The sequence below is a fragment of the Sciurus carolinensis genome, chromosome 12, assembly GCF_902686445.1.
Source record: "Sciurus carolinensis chromosome 12, mSciCar1.2, whole genome shotgun sequence".
Taxonomy (NCBI): Eukaryota; Metazoa; Chordata; class Mammalia; order Rodentia; family Sciuridae; genus Sciurus; species Sciurus carolinensis.
Window position 1 is genome coordinate 68,359,879 of NC_062224.1, and position 24,091 is coordinate 68,383,969.

General features: G+C 40.1%; 1 protein-coding gene across 1 annotated transcript in view; it reads left to right on the forward strand.

Moving 5' to 3' along the window:
* The window catches only part of Susd4 (sushi domain containing 4), a 133,946-nt gene that overhangs the window by 74,905 nt on the left and 34,950 nt on the right, over positions 1-24,091 (forward strand). The window contains exons 4-5 of the mRNA XM_047520957.1: positions 16,128-16,301; positions 20,792-20,980. Of these exons, the coding sequence (XP_047376913.1) occupies positions 16,128-16,301; positions 20,792-20,980 (363 nt within the window). The remainder of the gene's footprint in view (positions 1-16,127; positions 16,302-20,791; positions 20,981-24,091) is intronic.

Sequence of the window (24,091 nt, forward strand, 5' to 3'; positions counted from 1 at the left end):
TTTAAAAGAACACGTGTTCCTAAACATGATGCTGTTTCAAGTTTACTTTTGCCTTATTTGAGTTCATATACATGGGATTATAGCATAGGGATTATTTTATGTCTGATTTACTTTATACTTATTAAATCCATACATATTATTGCCTGCAGTTGTAGTCTGAATTTTTTTTTTTGTACCAGGGATTGAACCCAGGGGCACTTAACCACTGAGCCACAACCCCAGTGCTTTTTTATTTTATTTATTTATTTATTTAAATTTATTTTTATTATAAACAAATGGGATACATGTTATTTCTGTTTGTACATGGAGTAACAGCACACCATTTGCATATTCATATATTTACATAGAGTAATAATGATGTTTGATTCATTCTGTTATTTTTTTCTTCCCCCCCAACCCTCCCACCTCTCTTTTCCCTCTATACAGTCCCTCCTTCCTCCATTCTTGCCCCCTTCCCACCCCCCATTATGTGTCATCATCCATTTATCAGTGAGATCATTCGCCTTTTGGATTTTTGAGATTGGCTTATCTCACTTAACATGATATTCTCCAATTTCATCCATTTGCCTGCAAATGCCATAATTTTATTATTCTTTATAGCTGAGTAATATTCCATAGTATATATATACCGCAGTTTCTTTATCCATTCATCAATTGAAGGGCATCTAGGTTGATTCCACAGTCTGGCTATGGTGAATTGAGCAGCTATGAACATTGATGTGGCTGTATCTCTGTAGTATGCTGATTTTAAGTCCTTTGGGTATAGGCCGAGGAGTGTGATAGCTGGGTCAAATGGTAGGCCCATTCCAAGTTTTCTAAGGAATCTCCACACTGCTTTCCAGAGTGGCTGCACTAATTTGCAGCCCCACCAGCAATGTATGAGCGTACCTTTTTCCCCACATCCTCTCCAACACCTATTGTTGCTTGTATTCTTGATAATCGCCATTCTAATTGGGGTGAGATGGAATCTTAGTGTAGTTTTGATTTGCATTTCTCTTATTACTAAAGATGGTGAACATTTTTTCATATGTTTGTTGATTGCTTGTAGATCTTCTTCTGTGAAGTGTCTGTTCATATCCTTAGCCCATTTGTTGATTGGGTTATTTGTATTCTTGGTGTAGAGTTTTTTGAGTTCTTTATATATTCTGGAAATTAGTGCTCTATCTGAAGTATGAGTGGCAAAGATTTTCTCCCACTCTGTAGGCTCTCTCCTCGCATTGCTGATAGTTTCCTTTGCTGAGAGAAAGCTATTTAGTTTGAATCTGTCCCAGTTATTGATTCTTGCTTTTATTTCTTGTGCTATGTGAGTCCTGTTAAGGAAGTCTGATCCTAAGCCAACAAGGTGAAGATTTGGACCTCCTTTTTCTTCTATAAGATGCAGGGTCTCTGGTCTGATTTCAAGGTCCTTGATCCATTTTGAGTTGATTTTTGTGCAGGGTGAGAGGTAGGGGTTTAGTTTCATTCTGTTGCATATGGATTTCCAGTTTTGCCAGCACCATTTGTTGAAGAGGCTATCTTTTCTCCATTGCATATTTTTGGCACCTTTCTATAGTATTAGAAAATTGTATTCATTTGGGTTTGTGTCCATGTCCTCTGTTCTGTACCATTGATCTTCCTGTCTATTTTGGTGCCAATACCATGCTGTTTTTGTTACTATTGCTTTGTAGTATAGTTGAAGTTCTGGTATTGAGATACCCCCTGTTTCATTCTTCCTGCTAAGGATTGCTTTAGCTATTCTGGGTTTCTTATTCTTCCAGATGAATTTCACGATTGCTTGCTCTATTTCTGTAAGGTACATCATTGGGATTTTAATTGGAATTGCATTGAATCTGTATAGCACTTTTGGTAGTATGGCCATTTTGACAATATTAATTCTGCCTATCCAAGAACATGGGAGATCTTTCCATCTTCTAAGGTCTTCCTTAATTTATTTCTTCAATGTTTTGTAGTTTTCATTGTAGAGATCTTTTACCTCTTTGGTTAGATTGATTCCCAAGTATTTTATTTTTTTTGAGGCTATTGAAAATGGGGTTGTTTTCCTCATTTCCCTTTCAGCTGTTTCGTTGCTTGCGTATAAAATTGCTTTAGATTTATGCATGTTGATTTTATAGCCTGCTATTTTGCTGAATTCATTGATGAGGTCTAGAAGTTTTCTGGAGGAGGTTTTTGGATCTTCTAAATATAGAATCATGTCATCCGCAAATAGTGACAGCTTAAGTTCCTCTTTTCCTATTTGTATTCCTTTAATTTCTTTAGTCTGCCTAATTGCTCTGGCTAGAGTTTCGAGGACAATGTTGAGTAGAAGTGGTGAAAGAGGACATCCCTGTCTTGTTCCCGTTTTTAAAGGGAATGGTTTCAGTTTTTCTCCATTAAGAATGATGTTGGCCATGGGCTTAGCATAAATAGCCTTTACAATGTTCAGGCATGTTCCTACTATCCCTATTTTTTCTAGTGTTTTGAGCATGAAGGGGTGTTGTATTTTGTCGAACACTTTTTCTGCGTCAATTGAAATAACCATTTGATTCTTATCCTTAAGTCTATTGACATGATGGATTACATTTATTGATTTACGAATGTTGAACCATCCTTGCATTCCAGGGATGAACCCCACTTGATCGTGGTGCACAATTTTCTTAATATGTTTTTCGATACGGTTTGCCAATATTTTGTTAAGGATCTTTGCATCTATATTCATCAAGGATATTGGTCTAAAATTTTCTTTCCTTGATGTGCCTTTTCCTGGTTTGGGTATGAGGGTTATATTAGCTTCATAAAATGAGTTCGGTAGGGTACCCTCCTTTTCTATTTCCTGGAATCCTTTGAGAAGTATCGGAATGAGTTCTTCTTTGAAGGTCTTATAGAGCTCAACTGAGAATCCTTCTGGTCCTGGGCTTTTCTTGGATGGTAGATTTTTAATGGCTTCTTCTATTTCATTGCTTGATATTGATCTGTTTAAATTGTGTATGTTCTCCTGGTTCAGTATGGGAGGAGCATATGTCTCTAGAAATTTGTCAATGTCTTTAGTAGTTTCTATTTTGTTGGAATACAGATTTTCAAAGTAGCTTCTCATTATGTTCTGTATCTCAGTGGTGTCTGTCATGATATTTCCTTTTGCATCATGTATTTTAGTAATTTGAGTCTTCTCTCTCCTTCTCTTTGTTAGTGTGGCTAAGGGTTTGTCTATTTTGTTTACTTTCTCAAAGAACCAACTTTTTGTTTTGTCAATTTTTTGAATAGTTTCTTTTGTTTCAATTTCATTGATTTCAGCTCTGGTTTTAATTATTTCCTTTCTTCTACTACTTTTGCGGTTATTCTGTTCTTCTATTTCTAGGACTTTGAGCTGTAATGTTAGGTCATTTAGTTGTTGACTTTTCATTCTTTTATGGAATGCGCTCCATGCAATGAATTTTCCTCTTAGTACTGTTTTCATAATGTCCCAGAGATTTTGATATGTTGTATCATCATTCTCATTGACCTCTAAGAATTTTTTTATCTCCTCCCTGATGTTTTCTGTTATCCATGTTTCATTCAATAGCATATTATTTAGTCTCCAGTTCTCTTTTTTATTTTGTCATTGATTTCTACTCTCAGTCCATTATGTTCTGATAGAACACAAGGCAGTTTGCATTTCCTAAGGGCTGCTTTGTGGCATAACATATGGTCTATTTTCGAGAAGGTTCCATGTGCTACTGAGAAGAAAGTGAATCCGCTCATTGATGGATGGAATATTCTATATATGTCTATGAAGTCTAGGTTATTGATTGTGTTCTTGTGTTCTATGGTTTCTTTGGTTGGATTTTGTTTGGAAGATCTCTCTAGTGGTGACAGCAGTGCATTAAAGTCACCCAGAATTATTGTGTTGTGGTCTGTGTGATTCCTGAAATTGAGAAGGATTTGTTTGATGTACAGGGATGTACCATTGTTTGGGGCATATATATTTACTATTGTTATGTCTTTCTGATTTATGGTTCCCTTGAGCAGTATGAAATGTCCTTCTTTATCCCTTCTGACTAACTTTGGCTTGAAGTCCACTTTATCTGATATAAGGATTGAAACCCCCGCTTTTTTACTGAGTCCATGTGCGTGGTAGGTTTTTTCCCATCCTTTCACCTTTAGTCTGTGGATATCTTTTTCTACGAGATTAGTCTCTTGCAGGCAGCATATTGTTGGGTCTTTCTTTTTAATCCATTCTGCCAGTCTATGTCTTTTGATTGATGAGTTTAGGCCACTAACATTCAGGGTTATTATTGAGATATGATTTGTATTCCCAGTCATTTGGCTTATTTTTGGTTTTTAACATGGCTTGGTTTCTCCTTTGAGTGGTTTTTCTCTAAGGTAGTTCCTCCCTTTGCTGACCTACATTGTTGTTTTTCATTTCCTCCTCATGGAATATTTTGTTGAGAACATTCTGTAGTGCAGGCTTTCTATTTGTAAATTCTTTTAACTTTTGTTTATCATGGAAGGATTTTATTTCATCTTCAAATCTGAAGGTTAGTTTTGCTGTGTATAGGATTCTTGGTTGGCAACCATGTTCTTTCAGAGCTTGAAATATGTTGTTCCAGGCCCTTCTAGCTTTTAGAGTCTGGGTTGAGAAGTCGGCTGCTATCCGTAGTGGTCTCCCCCTATATGTAATCTGATGCTTTTCTCTCGTGGCCTTCAAAATCCTATCTTTATTTTGAATGTTAGACATTTTCATTATAATGTGCCTTGGTGTGGATCTGTTGTGATTCTGTGCATTTGGTGTTCTGTAAGCCTCTTGTATTTGATTTTCCATTTCATTCTTCAGGTTTGGGAAATTTTCTGATATTATTTCATTGAATAGGTTGTTCATTCCTTTGGTTTGTATCTCTGTGCCTTCCTCAAACCCAATAATTCTTAAATTTGGTCTTTTCATGATGTCCCATAGTTCTTGGAGATTCTGTTCATGATTTCTTACCATCTTCTCTGTTTGGACAACTTTATTTTCAAGATTAAATATTTTGTCTTCATTGTCTGAGGTTCTGTCTTCCAAGTGGTCTAGTCTTTGGTGATGCTTTCCATTGAGTTTTTTATTTGGTTTATTGTTTCCTTCATTTCAAGGATTTCTGTTTGGTTTTTTTTTTTGAGAATCTCTATCTCTTTGTTGAAATGATCTTTTGCTTCCCGCAGGTGCTCTTTCAGCTTATTGGTATTATCATTCATTGCCTGCATTTGCTCTCTTATCTCATCCTTTGCTTCACGAATCATCTTAATCATGTATAATCTGAAGTCCTTTTCTGACATTTCTTCTAACATACTGTCATTGGATTCTATTAATATAGAACCTAGATTTGTTTGGATCATTTTCTTCCCTCGTTTTTTCATGTTGTTCATGTATCTTCCCCTGTAGCAGTGCAGATCTGGGCTATTGCAGATTTCCCCCTATAGGCTTATAGTGGCCCTATAGGTTTCCAAAACCCTTTTTTTAAGGGGAGATCAATATTAGCAGTGCCCAAATCAGACACTATGCAATCCTAGACCAAATAGCCCCTATGGGGACAATAACAAAATTGTCATAGTAAACAAAATGAGTTCAAATATTATCTTTGGTAAAACAAACAGGTTTGCAATAAAGTCTGCAGTTTCTAATGGAGGACAAAGAGGATGCAGAGGGATGTAGAATGTGGCTGTTAATGGGATAAGAAAAGAATATACAGAAGTTCTAGAAAATAGAAAGGGTGAGAGTGTAATCAAAAGAAATTGGATCTTAGCATGCAAAAAAGGGAGAAAGAGACTCTGAGGGAACAGGTAAACAAAAGGAAAAGAGAGCAAGAAAAGTAAAGAAATAAAAACTTAAATTTTTTAAAAAGGAGAAAAAAGAAAATCTACTGTATAACAGTCATATACTAATGAAACCTCCCAGGGTTCAGTAGCCTGATGCATGAGAGGTACCTGACAATGAGCTTCAAGCCTCCAGCAGGCGTTGCAGGATGGGATTTGCCCCACCCAAAGATTGGAGCTACGGCTTCCAGGATTATCCAAGATGGCCGCTCTGGCTTCCAAATGTGTTGGCAAATGGGGAGCTGCAGCTCAGGGGTGGACGTGGTCAGCTGGAGGTCCTGGAGACGGGATGCGGTTCGTCCGGCAGGGGTCCTGGAGGTCCGGTGTGTTTGGTGTGGTTGTGGGATCCTGGAGGCCGGGTGCAATCAGTCGGTCTGGGGTCCTGGTGATAGGGTGCAGTCAGTTGGTCTGGGGGTCCTGGCGGCAGGGAGCAGTCAGTTGATGTGAGGGCACCAGAGGCAGGGAGTGATTGGTTGGGCTGAGCGATCCTGGAGACGGGGCTCAGTCAGTCTGGCCAGGGGTCCTATGGGGCCTGGCTGTTGTCTCAAAATGGCAGCAGCCACATGTAATCAAACCTGCAGGTACTGTAACAGTGAACTTCCAGGCGACAGCAGATGGCTGGTGCTCCACTGGTGGTCGGCGATCAGTTTGCTGACTGTTGTCGGACGATCGGTAGGTGTACGCTTTTTTATTTTTTATTTAGAGACAGGGCCTCACTAAATTGCTGAGGCTGGCTTTGAAGTTGTGATCCTCCTGCCTCAGCTTTCCAAGCCGCTAGGATTACAGGAATGCACCACCCCTCCTGGCTAGTCTGATCATTTCTATTTTTTACTTTTTTGGTGCTGGGAATCTAATGCAGGGCCTTGCACAGGCTAGACAAGTACTCTACAACAGAGCTGCCTCCCCAGCCTGCATAGTGTTCTAATATATGAATATAGTATATTCTAATGTTAATGGAAATTAGAGTTTTCCCAGTTGGCTTCTGTTACAAATAGTGACATTTTGAATATGCTTGAACATAAATGCTGGTGGATGTCTATAGTCTCATTTCTCCTGACTACACCAGAGTGGAGCTGCTGAGGCATAGGATATGTGTATGTCCAGTATTAATAGGTAATGGTGGTCTCCCAAAGGGGTTGTTCTGATGGACACTCCCAAGAGTAGGGTTTGTTCCCTGCCAACACTTGGTGGTGTCAATATTTTAGGCATCAGGTACTTCTGGATTTAATGTGCATTTCCCTGGTGGATAATGAGGTTAAGCACCTTTTTGTGTATTTAATGGCCAGCTTGTTATTCTCTCTTAGAAGTGCCTCTTTAATCCACTTCCCTATTTATCAGTTGTCTTTTCCTTATTGATTTTTAGGAGTTTTTAGATATACTGGATGCAAGTCCTTTGTTGAAAGTGTCACAAATCTGTTCTGTGGCTTACATTTTTGCTCTGATCATTAGTGCCATTCGATGAACAGAAAATGTTAGTTTTCATGAAGTGAACTTTATCCATCTTTTTCTTTATGCTGACACTTTTAAAAATTTATTTTGTCTTGTTAAAAATGGTGTTTTTATACTCTGACAGAGATATTGTCTTATGTAGTCTTCTCAGAACCTTACTGTGCTGCCTTTCACATTTAGATCTTGAACCCATCTGGACGTGATACATGTGTACCATACAATCCAGCACTTGTCATTAGAAAGATGATTTGTTCCCCTCTTAAGACATAGGTCCTGGGGCTGGGGAGATAGCTCAGTTGGTAGAGTGCTTGCCTTGTAAGCACAAGGCCCTGGGTTCGATCCCCAGCACCCAAAAAAAAAAAAAAAAAAAAGACATAGGTCCTGGTTCAGGACTTTTTGTGATGTTTCATCATCTATCTTTGTGTCGGTGTGATGCTGTTTGAATCATTATAGGTCTATAACACGTCCTAAATTCCGGTAGAGCCAGTTTCCCTCGCTCTTCAACATTGTCTTGACTCTTGTTCTTTTGCATTTCCACATGAATTTTAGAATCAGCTTGTCAATTTTCAAGACAAGTTTGAATTTTTAATATGATTGTATGGGATTTGTAGTTAAATTGCAATATGAGTTTTCCCAATTGAGGAACATGGAATATTCCATTTATTTAGGTCCTCTACAATTTTTCTCATGTTTTATAGTTTTCTGTTTATAGGTTTTATATACCTTTCATTAGATTTATGCCTAGAAACACAATTCTTTTTTTGTTCCTGAGGAAAATTATTTTATATTTTGTTTTTTTTAAATTGGTCACCTATGAGCTGGGCATGGTGGTGCATGCCTGTAATCCCAGTGAGTTGGGAGGCTGAGGCAGGAGGATTGCAAGTTCAAAGCCAGCCTCAGCAACTTAGCAAGGCCCTTAAGCAACTCAGACAGATCCTGTCTCTAAATAAAATACCAAAAAGGACTGGGGATATGCCTTGGTGGTTGAGCACCCCTGTGTCCAAACCCCAGTTTAAAAAACAAAATTGGTCGTATGTGGAAATTCATATATGATAAACTCATTGCTGATTTGACTGTAAATTCTTTGGGTTTTGCCATACATGTAATTGAGTGATGTGTGAAGGGTACAACTTTTATTTCTTTCTGACCTGTGTTTCCTTTTCTTGCATCCCTGCTTTGGTTAGGAACTCTATTATAATGCTGAATACAAGTGGAAAGAGTGAACCTCACTGTTTTATTCCCAGTCCTAAGTGGGAAGCCTTCCATATTATTGTGATAGATTTTTTAAAGATATCTTTTTATTACATTAAGGATATTTCCTTCCATTCCTATTTTGAGAGTGCTTTAAAATTTTTATGATCATGAACGGATGTTGAATCTCATCAAATGCTTTTTCACATCTATTAAGATGGTAATTTTCTCCTTGGTTCTGTTTGGAATTCTTTATTCTGTTGTGACTCACATTGGTTCGTGGTCAAATGTTCAATCAACCTAGGATTCTAGAAGTAAACCCATCTTACTTGTGGCATATTTTAAAATTTATTGCTGGATTGTGTTTGCTAACGTCTTGTTTTTAAGTTTTGCTTTTATGTTGCTGAATGGATTGGCCCCAAGTTTTCCCTTTCTGTGACATTCTTGCCAGATGGCATTATCAACCTCATAAGCAGGTTGATGTGGGCCTTCAGAAGAGAACGCTAAAAAAGAATTTCTGTGAGACTGCTGCAGTTCCTTCTGCAAATAGTGGGATTTATGGGGACGTCACCTAGGCCTGGAGTTTTCTTTGTGCAAAGATTTTCCATTTTGAATTCAATTTATTTTATATTTTGCAGAAGTATTTTCTGTTTCTTGTTGTGTCTGTCTTGGTCAATTGAACATTTTTTATTTGTTTATTTTAGGAATCTGACTCCATCAAATTTTTCTAAATTCTTGATTTAGAGTTTTTTGTAATATCCTCTTATTTTTTAAAACAGAATATGTAATGGTGTTACTTTTTATTCTTTCATTGTTATGTGCACTGTTCCTCTTGGTCTCTTGCTCATCTTTATTTTACTTCCTTGAACTTTTTTTGGGTTTAATTGCCTATATTTTTTTTAAACTTTCATATAAGAACTTTTATTTTGGATATTTGTTAATAATTCTAAATTTGCATGCACCTAATAATACCCCTCAGAATTTATAAAGCAAAAATCAGAACTTTTAAGAAGAAATTCACAATCACAGCAAGTGCTTTAAATACCCCTCTTTTACTAATTTATAGAACAAGCAGGAGGGGAAAGGTAATAAGGATATAAAAAACTTGAATAAAGTGATTAACAAGGCACTGGGGTTGTGGCTCAGTGGTAATGCACCCGCCTAGCTCGTGTGGGGCGCTGGGTTCAATCCTCAGCACCACATAAAAATAAATAAAATAAAGGCATTGCGTCCATCTATAACTAAAACATAATTTTAAAAAAGTGATTAACAAGCTTGATCTTAACAACTGAAATATACATTCTTAATTTTTAGATATTTCTTTTTCTAATGTGTATATTTATATTTAGAGGGAAATTTGTAGCTATAGTTTTATCTACATAGCATACATTTCAACATGAAGTATTTTCATTGTTATTCTATTCAAAATATTTATTTTTAAAATTAGTTTGATTATTTATTCATTTATTTATTTGGATCTTGTTAAATTGTGAAGACCGGCCTCAAACTTGTGATCCTCCTGCCTCAGTCTCTGGAATAGCTGGGATTACAGGCATGCACCACTGCACCCAGCCAAAATATTTTCTATTTTTATTGTTATTTCTTTTTGGATCCATGGATTATTTAGAAAAGTATTTCTCAGTTTCCAAACATCCTGGAAATTTTCTACTAATTTCTTTCTTAATTTTATTGTGGCCAGAAAACATGCTCCAAAATTTCAGTCATTTGCAATTTTTTGAGATTTTCTTTATGGTCCAGGTATGATCAGCCTTTGTAAATGTTCTATGTATGTTTAGAGGAATATGTAGCAGTCTCAGTCCTGTAGAGTGAGCAGCTGAGAACCCACAAAGAATTACCACCCAAGTGTAAAATATTTAAAAAATGCTTTAAATAATAATTTGCTGATTGCCTTTGACAGTCACAAATAAATAAAATATACCTATCTATAGGTCAAAGGCAAACACTATGCACAAGATGCATGCTTACCATAATGACTTTGACCAATTCTCATCTCAGTGGTTTTAAGCTGGGACCTACTAATAATTCCACATTAACATTTATTTAGCTGAGAGCCACAATGTATTGAGTGTCTTGCTCTGATGCTTCTTCAGGTCCCATGAAAATCAATATCCTTTTAAGAAGAAAGAAACAGCTTGACCAGCCCTGCTTATGAAGCAAAGTCACCTTGCGTGGTGGTGCCTCTTTTTCTATGAAGTGCCCTCTCTCTCCAGTCAGAGCCTTCCCAAACAGCCCTAACACTCAGCCTCTCCTTTTCTCTGCCTCACATTATGCTCATCATGCTCATAATTTGCCTCAGTTGATTCCATCCAGCTTCTGCAACCTAATACTATGTACATTGTGATGGTCTGATTGTATTCTCTGAGTTGTGTTGGAATGGTAATTCTTTACACCAGGAGGGGAGTGAAATAGCACTGCTATGGAAAAGTAATTCTGGAGAGGTTAGTAGATATTGAGTCAAAAAAGGATTTTGTGATACGAAGTTCAGGAGTCCATAAGACCACCCTCACTTCTGACATTGACTATAAGATTGGAGGTTTCCAAGTCCCCCTCAGGTTCAATGATTCAGTAGGACTCAGAACTCTGAAAAGCCAGTATACTGATGATTAAAGTTTATTACAATGAAAACTCATGGATTAAAATCAGCCAAGGGAATAGGTGCGTAGGCAGGGTCCAAGTGAGCTTCCAGTTGTCCTTTCCTGGTGGAGCTGTGCAGACAGTGCCTATTTGCCCAGGCAACAACATATGACAATATACATGAAATATTGACCCCCCCACCTCAGGGAAACTTTCCCAAGCTTTGGGGTCCAGAGTTTTACTGGGACTTAGTCATGTAGTCATGGTAGACAACTGTGTGGCTGACCTTAATCTCCTGTCCCTCCAAGAACTGAGGTGATTCATTGGGGCCCAAGGTCCCCAGTATAAACCACATTGTTGGCATAGATTTTGTGGCATGACCCAAAGCCTCAGGGTAAGCAAAGACACTCATCCAGGCAGGACATTGCAGGGTTTTGGCATTTACCTTCTAAGACCTGAAGGCAAAAGCCCCACCTCTTTTTGGGCAGGTTAATCCTTCACTGCACATATGCAAACCCTTTGAGGACATATAGATCAGATTGTGTCATGACCCAGGATTATGAAGCTCCAGGAGCTCCCCATCACACTAAAATAGGACCCCTATTCCCTGCCCTAATCTACAAATCCTTCCATAGTCTGGCCTTTCCCTCTCCATCTTGATCACTATATTCCAGACACACAGATCTTCTTTTGTTTTTCAGGACACCAAGCTCTTTCTTGGCCTTTGTACTAGCTGTTCCTCTGCCTGAAATGTTCTTCTCCCAGTTCCCCACATAATTGGATCCTTGTTGTCATTCAGGTCTCAGCTTAATAAATGTCATTTCCTCAGAGACCCCTTTTCTGTCTGCCCAAATTAAATGAGTCTCTGAGTCAGTCCCTATCCTATCACCTTGTTATGTGTTCATCATAGCGGTGAGCATTGCTTTTTATTTCCTAGCTCATTTGTCTCTTAATTTTTTGGTTAGCAGTCTCCCTCCATGCAAGTAATAAGAATAAGATTCTGGAGTTCTCCATCTGCAGCAAGTAGAGCACACTGGGCCTAGAGTATGTGCTCAGTAATTCATTGGATGAATGAATGAGCAGCTGGATGAATAAATAAGCTTTCCAATAATTGGTTTAAGCAAAATTAAGTAGAATTCTTTATGGCGAGAACTTTAGAGCCTTTAATGTACTAATGTATATTGTGAATCTCTAAGTGTTCCCAAGATTAGTTTGGGGGAGTATTAAGGTGGGAACTTGGCATTTTTAAGGAGTCAAATTCATTTTCACATGTAACTCACATTTTAAAAAAAAGCATTCCAAGTTATGGCAAATATTCTTGAATTTTCTTTTACTGTGCCTGATCCATCCATCTGTTAGGATTCTGTTCTCCGCTAACAAAGCTAATAAATTAATTTTTTCTTAGGTATAAATGTGTAATACTGCCTTAGGATCACTCACTCCTTCTTTTATGTATACATTACATTGAATCCCCATTGATACTAAGAGGCAGGGTATAAAAATAATGACAGTGATGGACTGGTGAAAGATGATTTCCAGAATGGGAGCCATTGGTATTCCTTAGGTTATATATGGAAAGTGTTCATTTATTCCTCATGTACTTAAATTCTAACTGTTGATATTTTGATAGTCCTTAGAAAAATGTTTGAAGTGGTTTTAAAAAATTCTGTTGATGTACTTTCACTATAGAAAGTCATGTAACAGTCTCCAACTTAATGATGGTTCAACTTACGATTTTTCAACTTTATGATGATGTGAATGTGATACACAATCAATGGAAACTATAATCCAAATTTTGAAATTAAATCTTTGCATTATGCAGTATGATACTCTTCTTTGAAGCTGGGCTGCAGTAAGCTGTAGTTTCCAGTCAGTCAGGTAACTGAGGAGAAATGATTGAGACTCCCCAGTGTACTGTGACTCACTTAAGGTGCTCAGTAGGTTAGTTATATTAAATACATTTTGACTTACAATGTTTTTGACTTTCAGTGGGTTTAGCTGGACATAGCCCCATCATAAGTAGAGAAGCATCTGCATTTCTATTTGAATCTAGAGCTTGGCTGAAAATCACACATTTCTTTTCAGATACTACAGGTTTCAGATTCTTTCTTTCCATTGAAATAAGGAACATGGTTATTTGCTGTCATGGACAACTCACTGGGACACATACTATGCCAGATGCCTCTTCTTCCAGCCTTACCCTCCTTCAGTGAGGGGATAGATCCTGGACATCACATGTAAAAAAAGAAAAAAATGGAGGGAATGTAGATGATCTTTTCTTTCTTCTGTCAAACTTTAGGTTTTTGTTAGAACCAGCCTATGTCAGTTTTCTCCTTATTCCTAGGGTGCAGCCCTTCTGGCTTCTCCACCTCATGGAACTTGAACTCTAAGTTCTTATTCCCCAGCTGGTACATGGCTCCCCCACCTCGTAAAGTGTCCCTGCCCTACTTCCTATGAACACTCCTCTTTGAGCAGTGTACATAATTATTGGAATTGGGGAGTCTGGGAATTCCCTCTAAACCCTGTGTCATATGCTCTGCAACAGACCCAATTCCTGTGTTTGGAAAATTGGAGTTCTAATTAGAAGTTCAAAACCTTCTTGGTTAAATACCACAAACTGAGAAATCAACCTTGGGATGGAGGCTTGGGTGCTTCTGCCCCTGGTCAGTCAATATCCACAGGTCAGTAATGTCCAAATGGACATTTTGTCCATTGATTCTATTCTCTATAATTGGTTACCTCCTGAGTATACCAGTTAATTCTTGAGCAAATTTTAAGTCCATCATGAAAATAGTTTTTAAACATATAAATTACTGCCATAGATTCTATTTATTGCCAAGATTTTACAGACAGATGTCTCGATAAATGTGTTTTTATTTGCTGTGAATAATTTCTGCATGGTGCCATTGAAAAAATATAATTCAGATTCTTCCATTAAAAGAAGGCAGCTGTGGTGTGCAAAGAGTCATCAATTATCTTGTGGCTCCAGTCTGGATTATTCTGTGGTTGATTTGGAGGGAATTCAGCTACTCTAGTAGAAAAACTATTGGTTAAACATGAATAGTTAGAAAACCCCTTTCCATGGCCTGTAACACAAAAATGAGACATAAAATTGAAACCAGAACACAGTTCTCCAGCCGAGACTCTGTGTTGAAATCCACGGGCTGTGGGATAATCTGAGGTTTCCTCAGGGGAAGGCTGAGTAGCTGGACTGGGCTAAAAACCTGTTAACCAGACCCCTGAGGGATGTGCTCATGCAGGGTCCTTGGGCAGAGGTTCAGATGACTCTGCTTCCCTTTCATCTTTGCCAGGTGTGTACACAGGTCTAGAAGCAGAGAAGGAACATCAGAGGAAGTGGAACACAGGTCCTGCTCTCAAGCTAATGATGGTGACAGACTGAGATACAGGCACAGCTTAGGTGCACTTGACTTCAGATGGTACACACAGGGCAGCGAGTGGCCACTGCCCTTCATGCTCCATTGCCAGGTCCTTCCATCACAGGCTCCTTCTGCCTGCCTCTTTTGCATCACTGACATCCTGTTTTCTGGAGTCTGTTATGTCCGATTCCCAGCCCCTCCAAGTATGCCCAACCCCAACCCCTGCATAATTCCTGGGAAGTGCTCTTTCCAAAACCACCAAAGTTCTAAGCCACCAGAGCCATCCACCAGCCAGCCACTGTTCCTTTCCTTCCTTTTCACCTTCATCAGGGCTCCCAGGGTTCAGAGTTTCAGGACAGACAATGCAAAGCTCAGAGCAACTTGAAGATCAAGGCTCCCATTAATATTATTCCAAACATATTGTGCATTCAGTAGGCTTTGGAGAGTGACTGAGAAATCATACTCTTTTTGCAGCATGTAAGAATTTCTGGAAGAAGTTTCTGTGATGGACAGAATGTTGTCCTTGGACTTTGCCTTGTTTGAAAAAATTAAGTACCAACAAATTTGGAACATAACTCACTCAGAGATCATAATAACAAGCACATATGCATCTAAAATGAGAAGCAGTGTCAAGACTGGGGGTGTAGCTCATGGGCAGAGTGCATGCCTTACAGGCTTAAAGCTCTGGGTTCCATCTCCAGCACCACAAAAGAGAGAGAGGGGAGAGAGAGAGATGAAAAAGAAATAAAAGAGAATATGCATAAAATGAGAACCATTAAGCAGAGATGTGCCTATAAGAGATGGAGAGAGACACATCATGATCAGTGTGACTTACACCAGATGGGATTAGTTGGGCAGTATTTAGGGTCAGTAGGGGCAGGGAGAACAGGATCTCACCTTGGCAGCAAGGAACAGAATGGTCTCTTTGGCAAGTTGGAAGTAGATACAGTTAGAAGTGGATAGTTACCATTCACTGATTTTATCTTATCCTTTTCTCATTTTGCTATGTGGACTCTTTGCTCCTCCTCAGCCTCCTCCTGACCCCCAGCTTTACTTGCGCCTTCTCTTCCTGGACACATGCACTTTGCTCTACTCCATTTTTAGGAGGTAGCACAGCTGCTGGTTCTGAGCCTTTGTGAGATTGACAAGAGTATGTGCTGCTCTGTTTTTTGTTTTAATCTTTTTAGCAACAGATAAGGCAGACAGGAAGTTCTAATGACAAACAGCCCCAGCTTGATGTGTGCCGTTCTGCACACCATGTTTTCTCATCGGGTTGGGCCCCAGGGAGAAGGTGGCCTGATGGGTGGCTGCAGGGACCAGTCTGACAGTCCTCATTGTGTTGTGCTGTTCACAAACCAGCAAATACATAACCAGATGGATTGTTCAGGTTAATTCCCAAATCTTGTCTTACTTCATTTATCTCCAGAATTGTTCATAAGATCAAAGTAAAGTGTGATTGTTCATAAGATCAATGTAAAGTGTCTTAGCAGGAAATGAAGTTCCCTTTATGCCTGGGTCTCTCCTCATGAACCATCTTTTCCTGTTATTCCAGTGAAGCAGGTTATGGTGCTTGTCATTGGGCACCTGAGCCCAAATAAGGTACCATGTACCAGAAGTTGTGTAAGTCGAGGCCAGGCCTGAAAATAAGAGCTGTCTTGTGCAACTGTTAGCCATTTTAAATTCCAAAAGTAATTCCTACCTTTTTCAAAATTGCAGATTGCCGTATCCCTCAAATTGAAGATGCTGAGATTCATAACAAGACATATAGACATGGAGATAAGTTAATCATCACCTGTCATGAGGGATTCAAGATCCGTTACCCTGACCTATACAACATGGTTTCATTATGTCGTGATGATGGAACATGGGATAACCTGCCCATCTGTCAAGGTATGGGGAGGAAGCCACCATCGCTAGCTGTTCTTCTCTCAGACTTGATTGTACATGTTCTTTGATAGAGTAATAGAGATGGCGAAGTGGATGGCTTTGCCCACTTGCGTCCAACTGTTCTTGGGACATCTTCACTGCTTGGGATAGCTGCACCATATGCTAACTTTTATGGTATAAATGGGAAACCGCTTATTCTTTAGCATGTCGGATGTCCCCCTAAAATAGAAAAACCAAATAGTTTAAGAATGAGGAAATTTGTAACTGAACTGTGAACACAATGATGAACTATTGTATATTTAATGGAATCAGTGGGGCACTTAAACTTATTTCAGTGGTGGTGAGAATACAGTTAAAGCCCATCTTACAGAAGACTATTTTCTCTTAATAATGTTATCCCTTTTTATAATGCAATGAAGAGCAGAAATATCATCAAATTCAAATTTTATCCAAACCACGTGGTGAATATTCATTTTCTCATATTTTTCAAATTTGCCTGGGCCAATGTAGAGGACCCTGTTTGTGAAAATAATCCTTTGCATTTCACATTAATTCTGATTTTATTTTTTGACATGTGATTTGGACCAAAGGACCAGGAAGCCAATGTATAATTCATAATTCAAGGGAAAAAAAAGCGATCTCATTTGCCCCCAAAACCCCAGCATGTTAAAGTTGAGACAAATGTTAACTTTGAGCTTGGAAATCACAACTGGCAGACTCCAATATTGCTTTCTGCAACTCACTGTGGGAAATAAATTGTTTCCTTACACCAGAGCTTAAGAGTCATGAGCCCATGAGGAAGGGAGCTTCTGGAAGTAGGAGGACGGAGACAGCCACACTCCCAGCCCTTCCCCCAGGAACTGCCTGTTGTGCTGGCCTGTTCTGCATCACGTTTCTAAAGGGGACATGTGACTTATTACATACTCAGAGGTTGTCTACAAAATTAGCAGCTGGCTCCTTCACTGGGCTACTTATTCAAATACACTTTATTATTTGCTGATTGGTTATCAGTCTCCAGCCCTGTCAGAGGCGTGGTGAAGAAAACCACTTCAGACTCCAGCCTCTGTGGGTTTTTTCTCTCCTACTCTATTTCATTTTGGGTCACGGAAGTACTATATGCTTCTTTAGGAATTCCTTTTTCAGCTAATGACTTTTTAAACATACCCTATGGTGGTTTACCTCTTGGGGTGTCATTTTGAGTTTGGATACTTTCTTCCCCATGGCTCTGTCTGGCCACATTGGCTTCCCATTCCATCACCTCTTATTTAGACCCCAATCAAGACAGGATTATTCTAGGTCTACAACAATAGCAGGACTGACTGACTGGCCACTCTTTATTTATGTATGTGTGTGTGTGTGCATGTATTTTGCAGTGCTGTGTAAGGAACCAGGGCCTCATGCACACTGGGCAGGAGTTCTGTCTCTAAGTTACATCCCCAGCCCTTGACTATCCAAGAGAGTTATGTCTCTTGGAACAACAATACACACCGCAACCCTGTTTTAATTCTTCCTCAGAGCCTTCATCCCAACAAGGAGGTGTCCTGGCCTGTGCCGTGGCCCCATGTCACCCTGCAACTCCCTGCCTCTGAAGAGGTCCTGCCAGCTGAATCTGCACCAGCCTCCTCCCAATCATTCACCTAGCACAGCATAGGGACTGAGGAATCAGTTACCTAAGATAGCCTGACACCTCTCCAAGCCCCCTGGGGGAATATAATTGGTCCTTAGAGTGACATTTCTTTCTGCAACTGTTATTTGCACCTATAGATCCAGGGGCTAAAGCCTGAGGAGGTTTCTCTCTATTATCTGGAAGTGCAAATGGAAATCACACTGAACTATTGAGTGGAAGCCAGTTTTTTACTGTTATATTTAGGACAGCCTGCTTCCAACCAATAATGAGCATATCTTCCTCTCTTAACTCTGATTAAATGTATGAATTTTAATCCCTATCATCTCCTTTTGGGGTGAGCTGAGAGGCTGCTCAAAGGCCATTTTTTTTGTGGGAACTTTATGTTTTGGAGAATAGTGTCTGGATGCCTTCAGCTCTCTATGGTTCAGAGCTAGTTTTTATTTGGGAGAAACCAGTTTATCCATGTGTGTAGGTTAGAGCAGCAGCCCTTCCTAGGAAGAGGAGCAAACATATTCACTCTTGCCAACTCAGTTGAACTATGCATAAATGTTCTAATGCATTCAGTTGTTCATATCACTGTGCTTATCTTAATTATTTAATTTTTAATTTGTTTTTGGTACTGGAGATTAAACTCAAGGGAGATCTACCACTGAGCCACATCCCTAGCCCTTTTATTTTGAGACAGGGTCTTACTAAGTTGCTAAGGGTCATGCTAAGTTGCCCAGGCTGACCTTGAATTTGCAATTCTCCTGCCTCAGCCTCCTGAGTTGCTGGGAATACAGGTATATGCCACTGTGCTTGGCTGTGCTTATCTTTTTTCCCCTAAATTATTGATTCTATTTATTATACAAACACCACACACACACACACACACACACACACACACACACACACACTTTGCTATGAACTTTGTCAGTTGTCAGCTGAGCTCCACCACCTTTTCAGATATGGTCCGTCATGAATGTTGGCTGGTTCACAGTGGAGACTGTGGGTGATGCAGAACTTGGTGCTCCCAGGACATAGGAGTGCATGGTGGGAACTGCACCAACCCGAGAGTGAATGCTTCCCTAAATCCTGCACCCCCATACCCTACTTGTCTCACCTCACTCACTCTGATGCACAGGAACCATGTACTGAGGTGTCCACCAAAGCAATTTGCTGAGACATACCTTCCAGACACTTAACACTGTCTAACACAGTCAGTTTGTGGAAAGGTTCTGCCATCTGCCATTGTGAATGTGATGCGTACAATCTGTACTTGGTGACTTGAAGGGAGAGTAGGTATTTTCATTATACATTGTCAACTTCACACACAATTAGTTCTCCCCTGGAAGAACACCAGCTCTGCAGTGTCATTATTCCCTCCAGTGAAACTACTGAAATCAGAAGGAAATTCCATGATCACAGCGGATGCCATACACAACAGAATTCTGTGCCATTGGCAATGTTCTACTGGGCTGCACAGGTTTCTACACCAAAAGGCAGCTAATGCTTTCAGAAGTGCAGATGTGGAATCCAGGTCCAGTCCTCCTCTGACAGCACATGAATTCGGTGCTTGTTGCACTGACTAATTATCTGGCAGTGTCTCTCCATGTGTGCTCCCCAGACCAGCAGTTGCAGTGGCACCTGGACCTTTAGAGGTGCAAATCCTTAGGCTCCAACCTAGACCTGCAGAAACAGAAGCCCTGGAAGCAGGCCCTACGGTCTGTGTTGCACCAAGCCTTTCGGTCTTTCTCAAGTTTGAAAACCATTACCCTGCAGGATTCTTCACCTATTTCATGTAAAACACAACTGGATTTTCAAAAGTCTAGTGGTACTGGCTCAGGCAGGTTTCCATTCCATAATCTGCTACCCATGAAATCAATTTTGAAGCATAACCTTCCTAAGCCCCTTCCACACCACTGAAACTTTTGGAGTGTATCTCTCCTAAGGTCTCTTCAGTGGATCTCAGCCCTGACAGCACCTTAGGATGACTTGGGGAATTTTAATAAAAGACAGTGATCCCCAAACCCAGGGCATGGGGCTGGGCATTAGTGTTTTTGAAAATCCCCTCAGGTGATGTCAGTGTACAGTGAGGGCCAGAACCACCTGACTAGGTATGCCCATCCATATCACACACTCAACTACCTTCCCTTACCCTCATTCCTGATTAGTTAGCTGACACTTTTAGTCCCATTTGCAAATATACAAGCAAATATCTGTATTATATGTAGAATAAGGAGTCTGTATGGTGAAAACCAAAGTACTTCCTTTTTCAGAGGCTATTATATTATGTGGTATAGAGGTGGTATCCCCCAAAAGCTCTTGTGTGAGACAATGCAAGAAAGTTTAGAGGTGAACTAATTGACTAATTGGGTTACAAAAGTCTTAACCTAATCAGTGCATTAATCCCCTAATAGGAATTATGTGGGTGGTAACTGTATGCAGGTAAGATGTGGTTGGAGGAGGTGGGTCCCTGAGGGTGTGCCCTTGGCATTTATATTTTATCTATGGTGAGAGGAGGATCTCTCTCTCTCTCTCTCTCTCTCTCTCTCTCTCTCTCTCTCTCTCTCTCTCTCCTTCCTGGTGCCATGTTCTGAGCCACTTTCCTTCACCACACTTTTCTGCCATGATGTTCTGAATGAATGAAATTGACCATCTATGGACTAAGGCCTCTGAAACTGTGCACCCCAAATTTTCCTCCTCTAATAGTTCTTATCAGGTTTTTTGGTTACAGAGGCAAAAAAAGCCAACTAAACCAGGCAATGCTGTTTTGTTTGTTTCTTCTATGCAGTGGGCAATCCTGAAGAGTCCCAGTGTGCTGTTTGACTTTCAGATGTACAAAGACGACCAAGTGAAACTTTCCCTTTTCTTTCACATTTCACAGGCTGCCTGAGACCTCTAGCGTCTTCTAATGGCTATGTGAACATCTCTGAGTTCCAGACCTCCTTCCCAGTGGGAACTGTGATCTCCTATCGCTGCTTCCCTGGATTTAAACTCGAGGGGTCCGAGTATCTTGAGTGCTTGCACAACCTGATCTGGTCATCCAGCCCACCCCGGTGCCTTGCTCTGGAAGGTAACACATCTTAGCCTTTTAGAAGTTGTATTTCGGATTGTCTCCCACATTTAGGTGGGAGATGGAGAGCTGCAAATGATGGCCAGCAATAACCTTTGTTCCCCCAGTCCACTTTCCTTGCCTCTGTCCATGGCAGAGATCACCTGCCATGAAACTACTTACGCTTAGACGTAAAATTTGTTTCCCCCATCCTCAGGCTCAAAGGGGAAGAGAGTGGGTAAAAGAAAAAGTTGCAAGCATCAAAGGTTAAACTGCAGGATATTGCGAAGTTAAATGAAATGTCTTCAAAAATTAATTTTCTCTGCACCAAATGAAAACATATTGCATTATGGCATCATTAATCTCACCCCTCATTTTATTGTTGTGTCAATGTTTCCTCCATATTTCCATGCGTTTTATAGCTTAGCTATAAATGTTTTGCTGCAAGCACATCCTTGAAAGCCTGAAAGCAAGAGCTCTTTCTTCCTTGTTTATTAAGTCTCTATGATTACAGAGTGCAGATCACTAAAGACCACTAATCAGAGGTATGAGATAGTGAGGGGGAAGGGCATCGGCTGCCAGGATCAAGGCAGTGTCATGGGATGGAGTCCATAAAATCTTGTGCTGGACAAGTTGGACATACTAGTTCAGCCCTCGCTTTCACACCCATCCTGAAATTATGCCTGATGTGATTCTTGGCATCTGAAAAAGTGGGTTGGAGGGGACCTCTATGGGGAAAGAAAAAAAAAGAAAGGGAAACCTCCCATCAAGAGCCCTTCTAAACCTGTTTGAAACCTTGGTTGGAAAAGAAACAAAATAAGAAACAACAGAATGTGGAAGCGTGCCAGTTCTTACAGGTTTCCAGCAGCTCTACAGTGTGCAGCTCTGTGGGAGGAGGTGAGGGTGGGATGTATGTCTGGAAGGTGATGCTCAGAGGAATCAGAGAAGGCATTTATTCCTACAGGGAAGGATGGACTGGGAGCTCGGAGCCTCCTTGGAGAAACATGGAGAGAGTGGTGGGAGGCAGGGAGAATGCCAGGCTTGGGCCATTTTTTTTGCCATATTTCTAGTCTAGTCATTAGAGCCCCTGCTTCCCTCACCTCCCACCTGTCCCAGCTCCTCTAGTGGACTGGCACCAAGGGTAGAGGTGTTAGATAAAATACAAGACACCCAGTTAAATTTGAATTTCAGATAAATAATAAATAATTTTTAATAGGAGCATGTCCTAAAATGTTGCATGAAACTTAAGGTTAAAAAAAAAAATCCTGCTTTGGCTTATCTGCAATTCAAATATAACTGAATGTCTTGTCCTTCCATTTGCTGAATCCGGCATCCTCACCTCAAGAGACAAGGTCATCCCCTTTGTTACCCGTGGACTAACCTTTCTCTGGCCACTGTTGGTGGGTCAGCGTAGGCACATGAAGAAAGGGGCCTGTCTCCTAGTTCCTGGAGGCTTTTCCCTGCCCAGATGACCAGGGATAGAGGGGAAGTTTCAAGATATTATTATTATTATTTTTTTTTTCTGTTTGAAATGCCCATTTAAAATTTTTTTTTCAAGTTTGGTTTAAATGTGTTTCAAGTAGTCAGATTTTGATAAGCTTCATTTGGGGACTTGGAAAGCAGTTTTTATGGAGCCTAGAGAATATGATATGGATAGACATAAAACAAAACCTAACTTCAAGAGGCAACGATCTTAGGCTATAAACAGGGAGCTGTGAGCAGCTTCTGGTTGAAAATGAGTCTGCTTGCTTAACACGTGCCCTTTTCCACTGTAGCCTCAGCTCTGGCTGCAAAAAGGCGCTAAAAACCCAACCTGACATCACCTGTGCCAGGAAGGCCACTGGAATGTCTTTTTCCCTCAGATTGTTTTTTAATGTTCACATCTTTATTTTCAATACATGTCCCTTTAAATTATCTGATGGAATTAATTTGTGAGTCCTTAGATGCCACACTGGCTAAAAGTACAAAAGCCATGATTCTAAACTGAGAGAGGGTGGGCCAAAGGATTGCTCTTGTCAAAACTAGATAGAAACTGGGTGAAGCAAGCAATGGGCCTGGCATGATGGCGCATGCATATGGTCCTAGCATCTTGAGAAGCTGAGGGAGGAGGATCACTTAAGCCCAGAGTTCAAGGCTAGCCTGAGAAACAAAGACCCAGCAGAGACCCAGTCTATGCATAAGTGATGGATTAAAAAAAAAGAAGCAAAGATTCATGAGAACATTATCCAGTTGTGCCTAGATATTGGCACTTCTTTAATTCTTTCTTTAATTGTATATCATCTTTTTCAACCTCAGTGCCTCATTTATGTAACATTGTGGCAGGGTTTCAAAACAGTGGATCTGTTTCAAGGAAATATACCCCTTTAATACATCACTCACTTTCTCCCCCCTTCCTCTTTTCCTAAGCACATAATTTGCATGGTTTGATTTTTTTCTTGATGGCAGAGTAAAAATGATTGTACTGTGCTGTAGAATCATGATGCTATTTGGGGCTTTTCAATATGTTAGGGTCTGCCCCCTATGGTGAGTGAGTGGGTGCTGTGCAGGTCTTTATGAGGTTTTTATCCCTTCCCCTTCCTCTCCCACTACTAAGGCATCAGCTGCCAGTATACCTGTCACTCTCAGTGAGAATGTGGTGTCATCTTTTCCCCAATTGGCTACATACCTTGCTGTGAGCCCAGAGATGAGATCCCAAAGCTGATCATGGGTATATTGATCAAGACTGTTGGTCATCAGGCTGGCTGGCTTCACATTCTGGGTCTCTTGCTTAGTCACTTTGTCCTGGGACAAGTTGTTTTGCCTCTATTGGCCTCCATTTCCATTTCCTCATCTGTAAAATGGGAGTGGTGATCTACTTACCCCATGGGACAGTGAGTGAGTATTCAGTGCAACAAATCTGATGTATTTAGAGAAGTTTCTGGCACATAGCAAGTGGCCAATCAATTGATGCTTTTAGAGTTGTGTATAAGTCACCATAAAAACAAGTGGGGATCTGGGCTTAACTCCCTATGAATAAGGTGTCCAGGCTTTGTGGGCATGTACATTGTGACACTGATTTTGTTTTTTCAGGTGCAATGTTAGTTACTATTAGCATGTTCTTAGCTGTATTTGCATAAGGTGGAACAGATATTG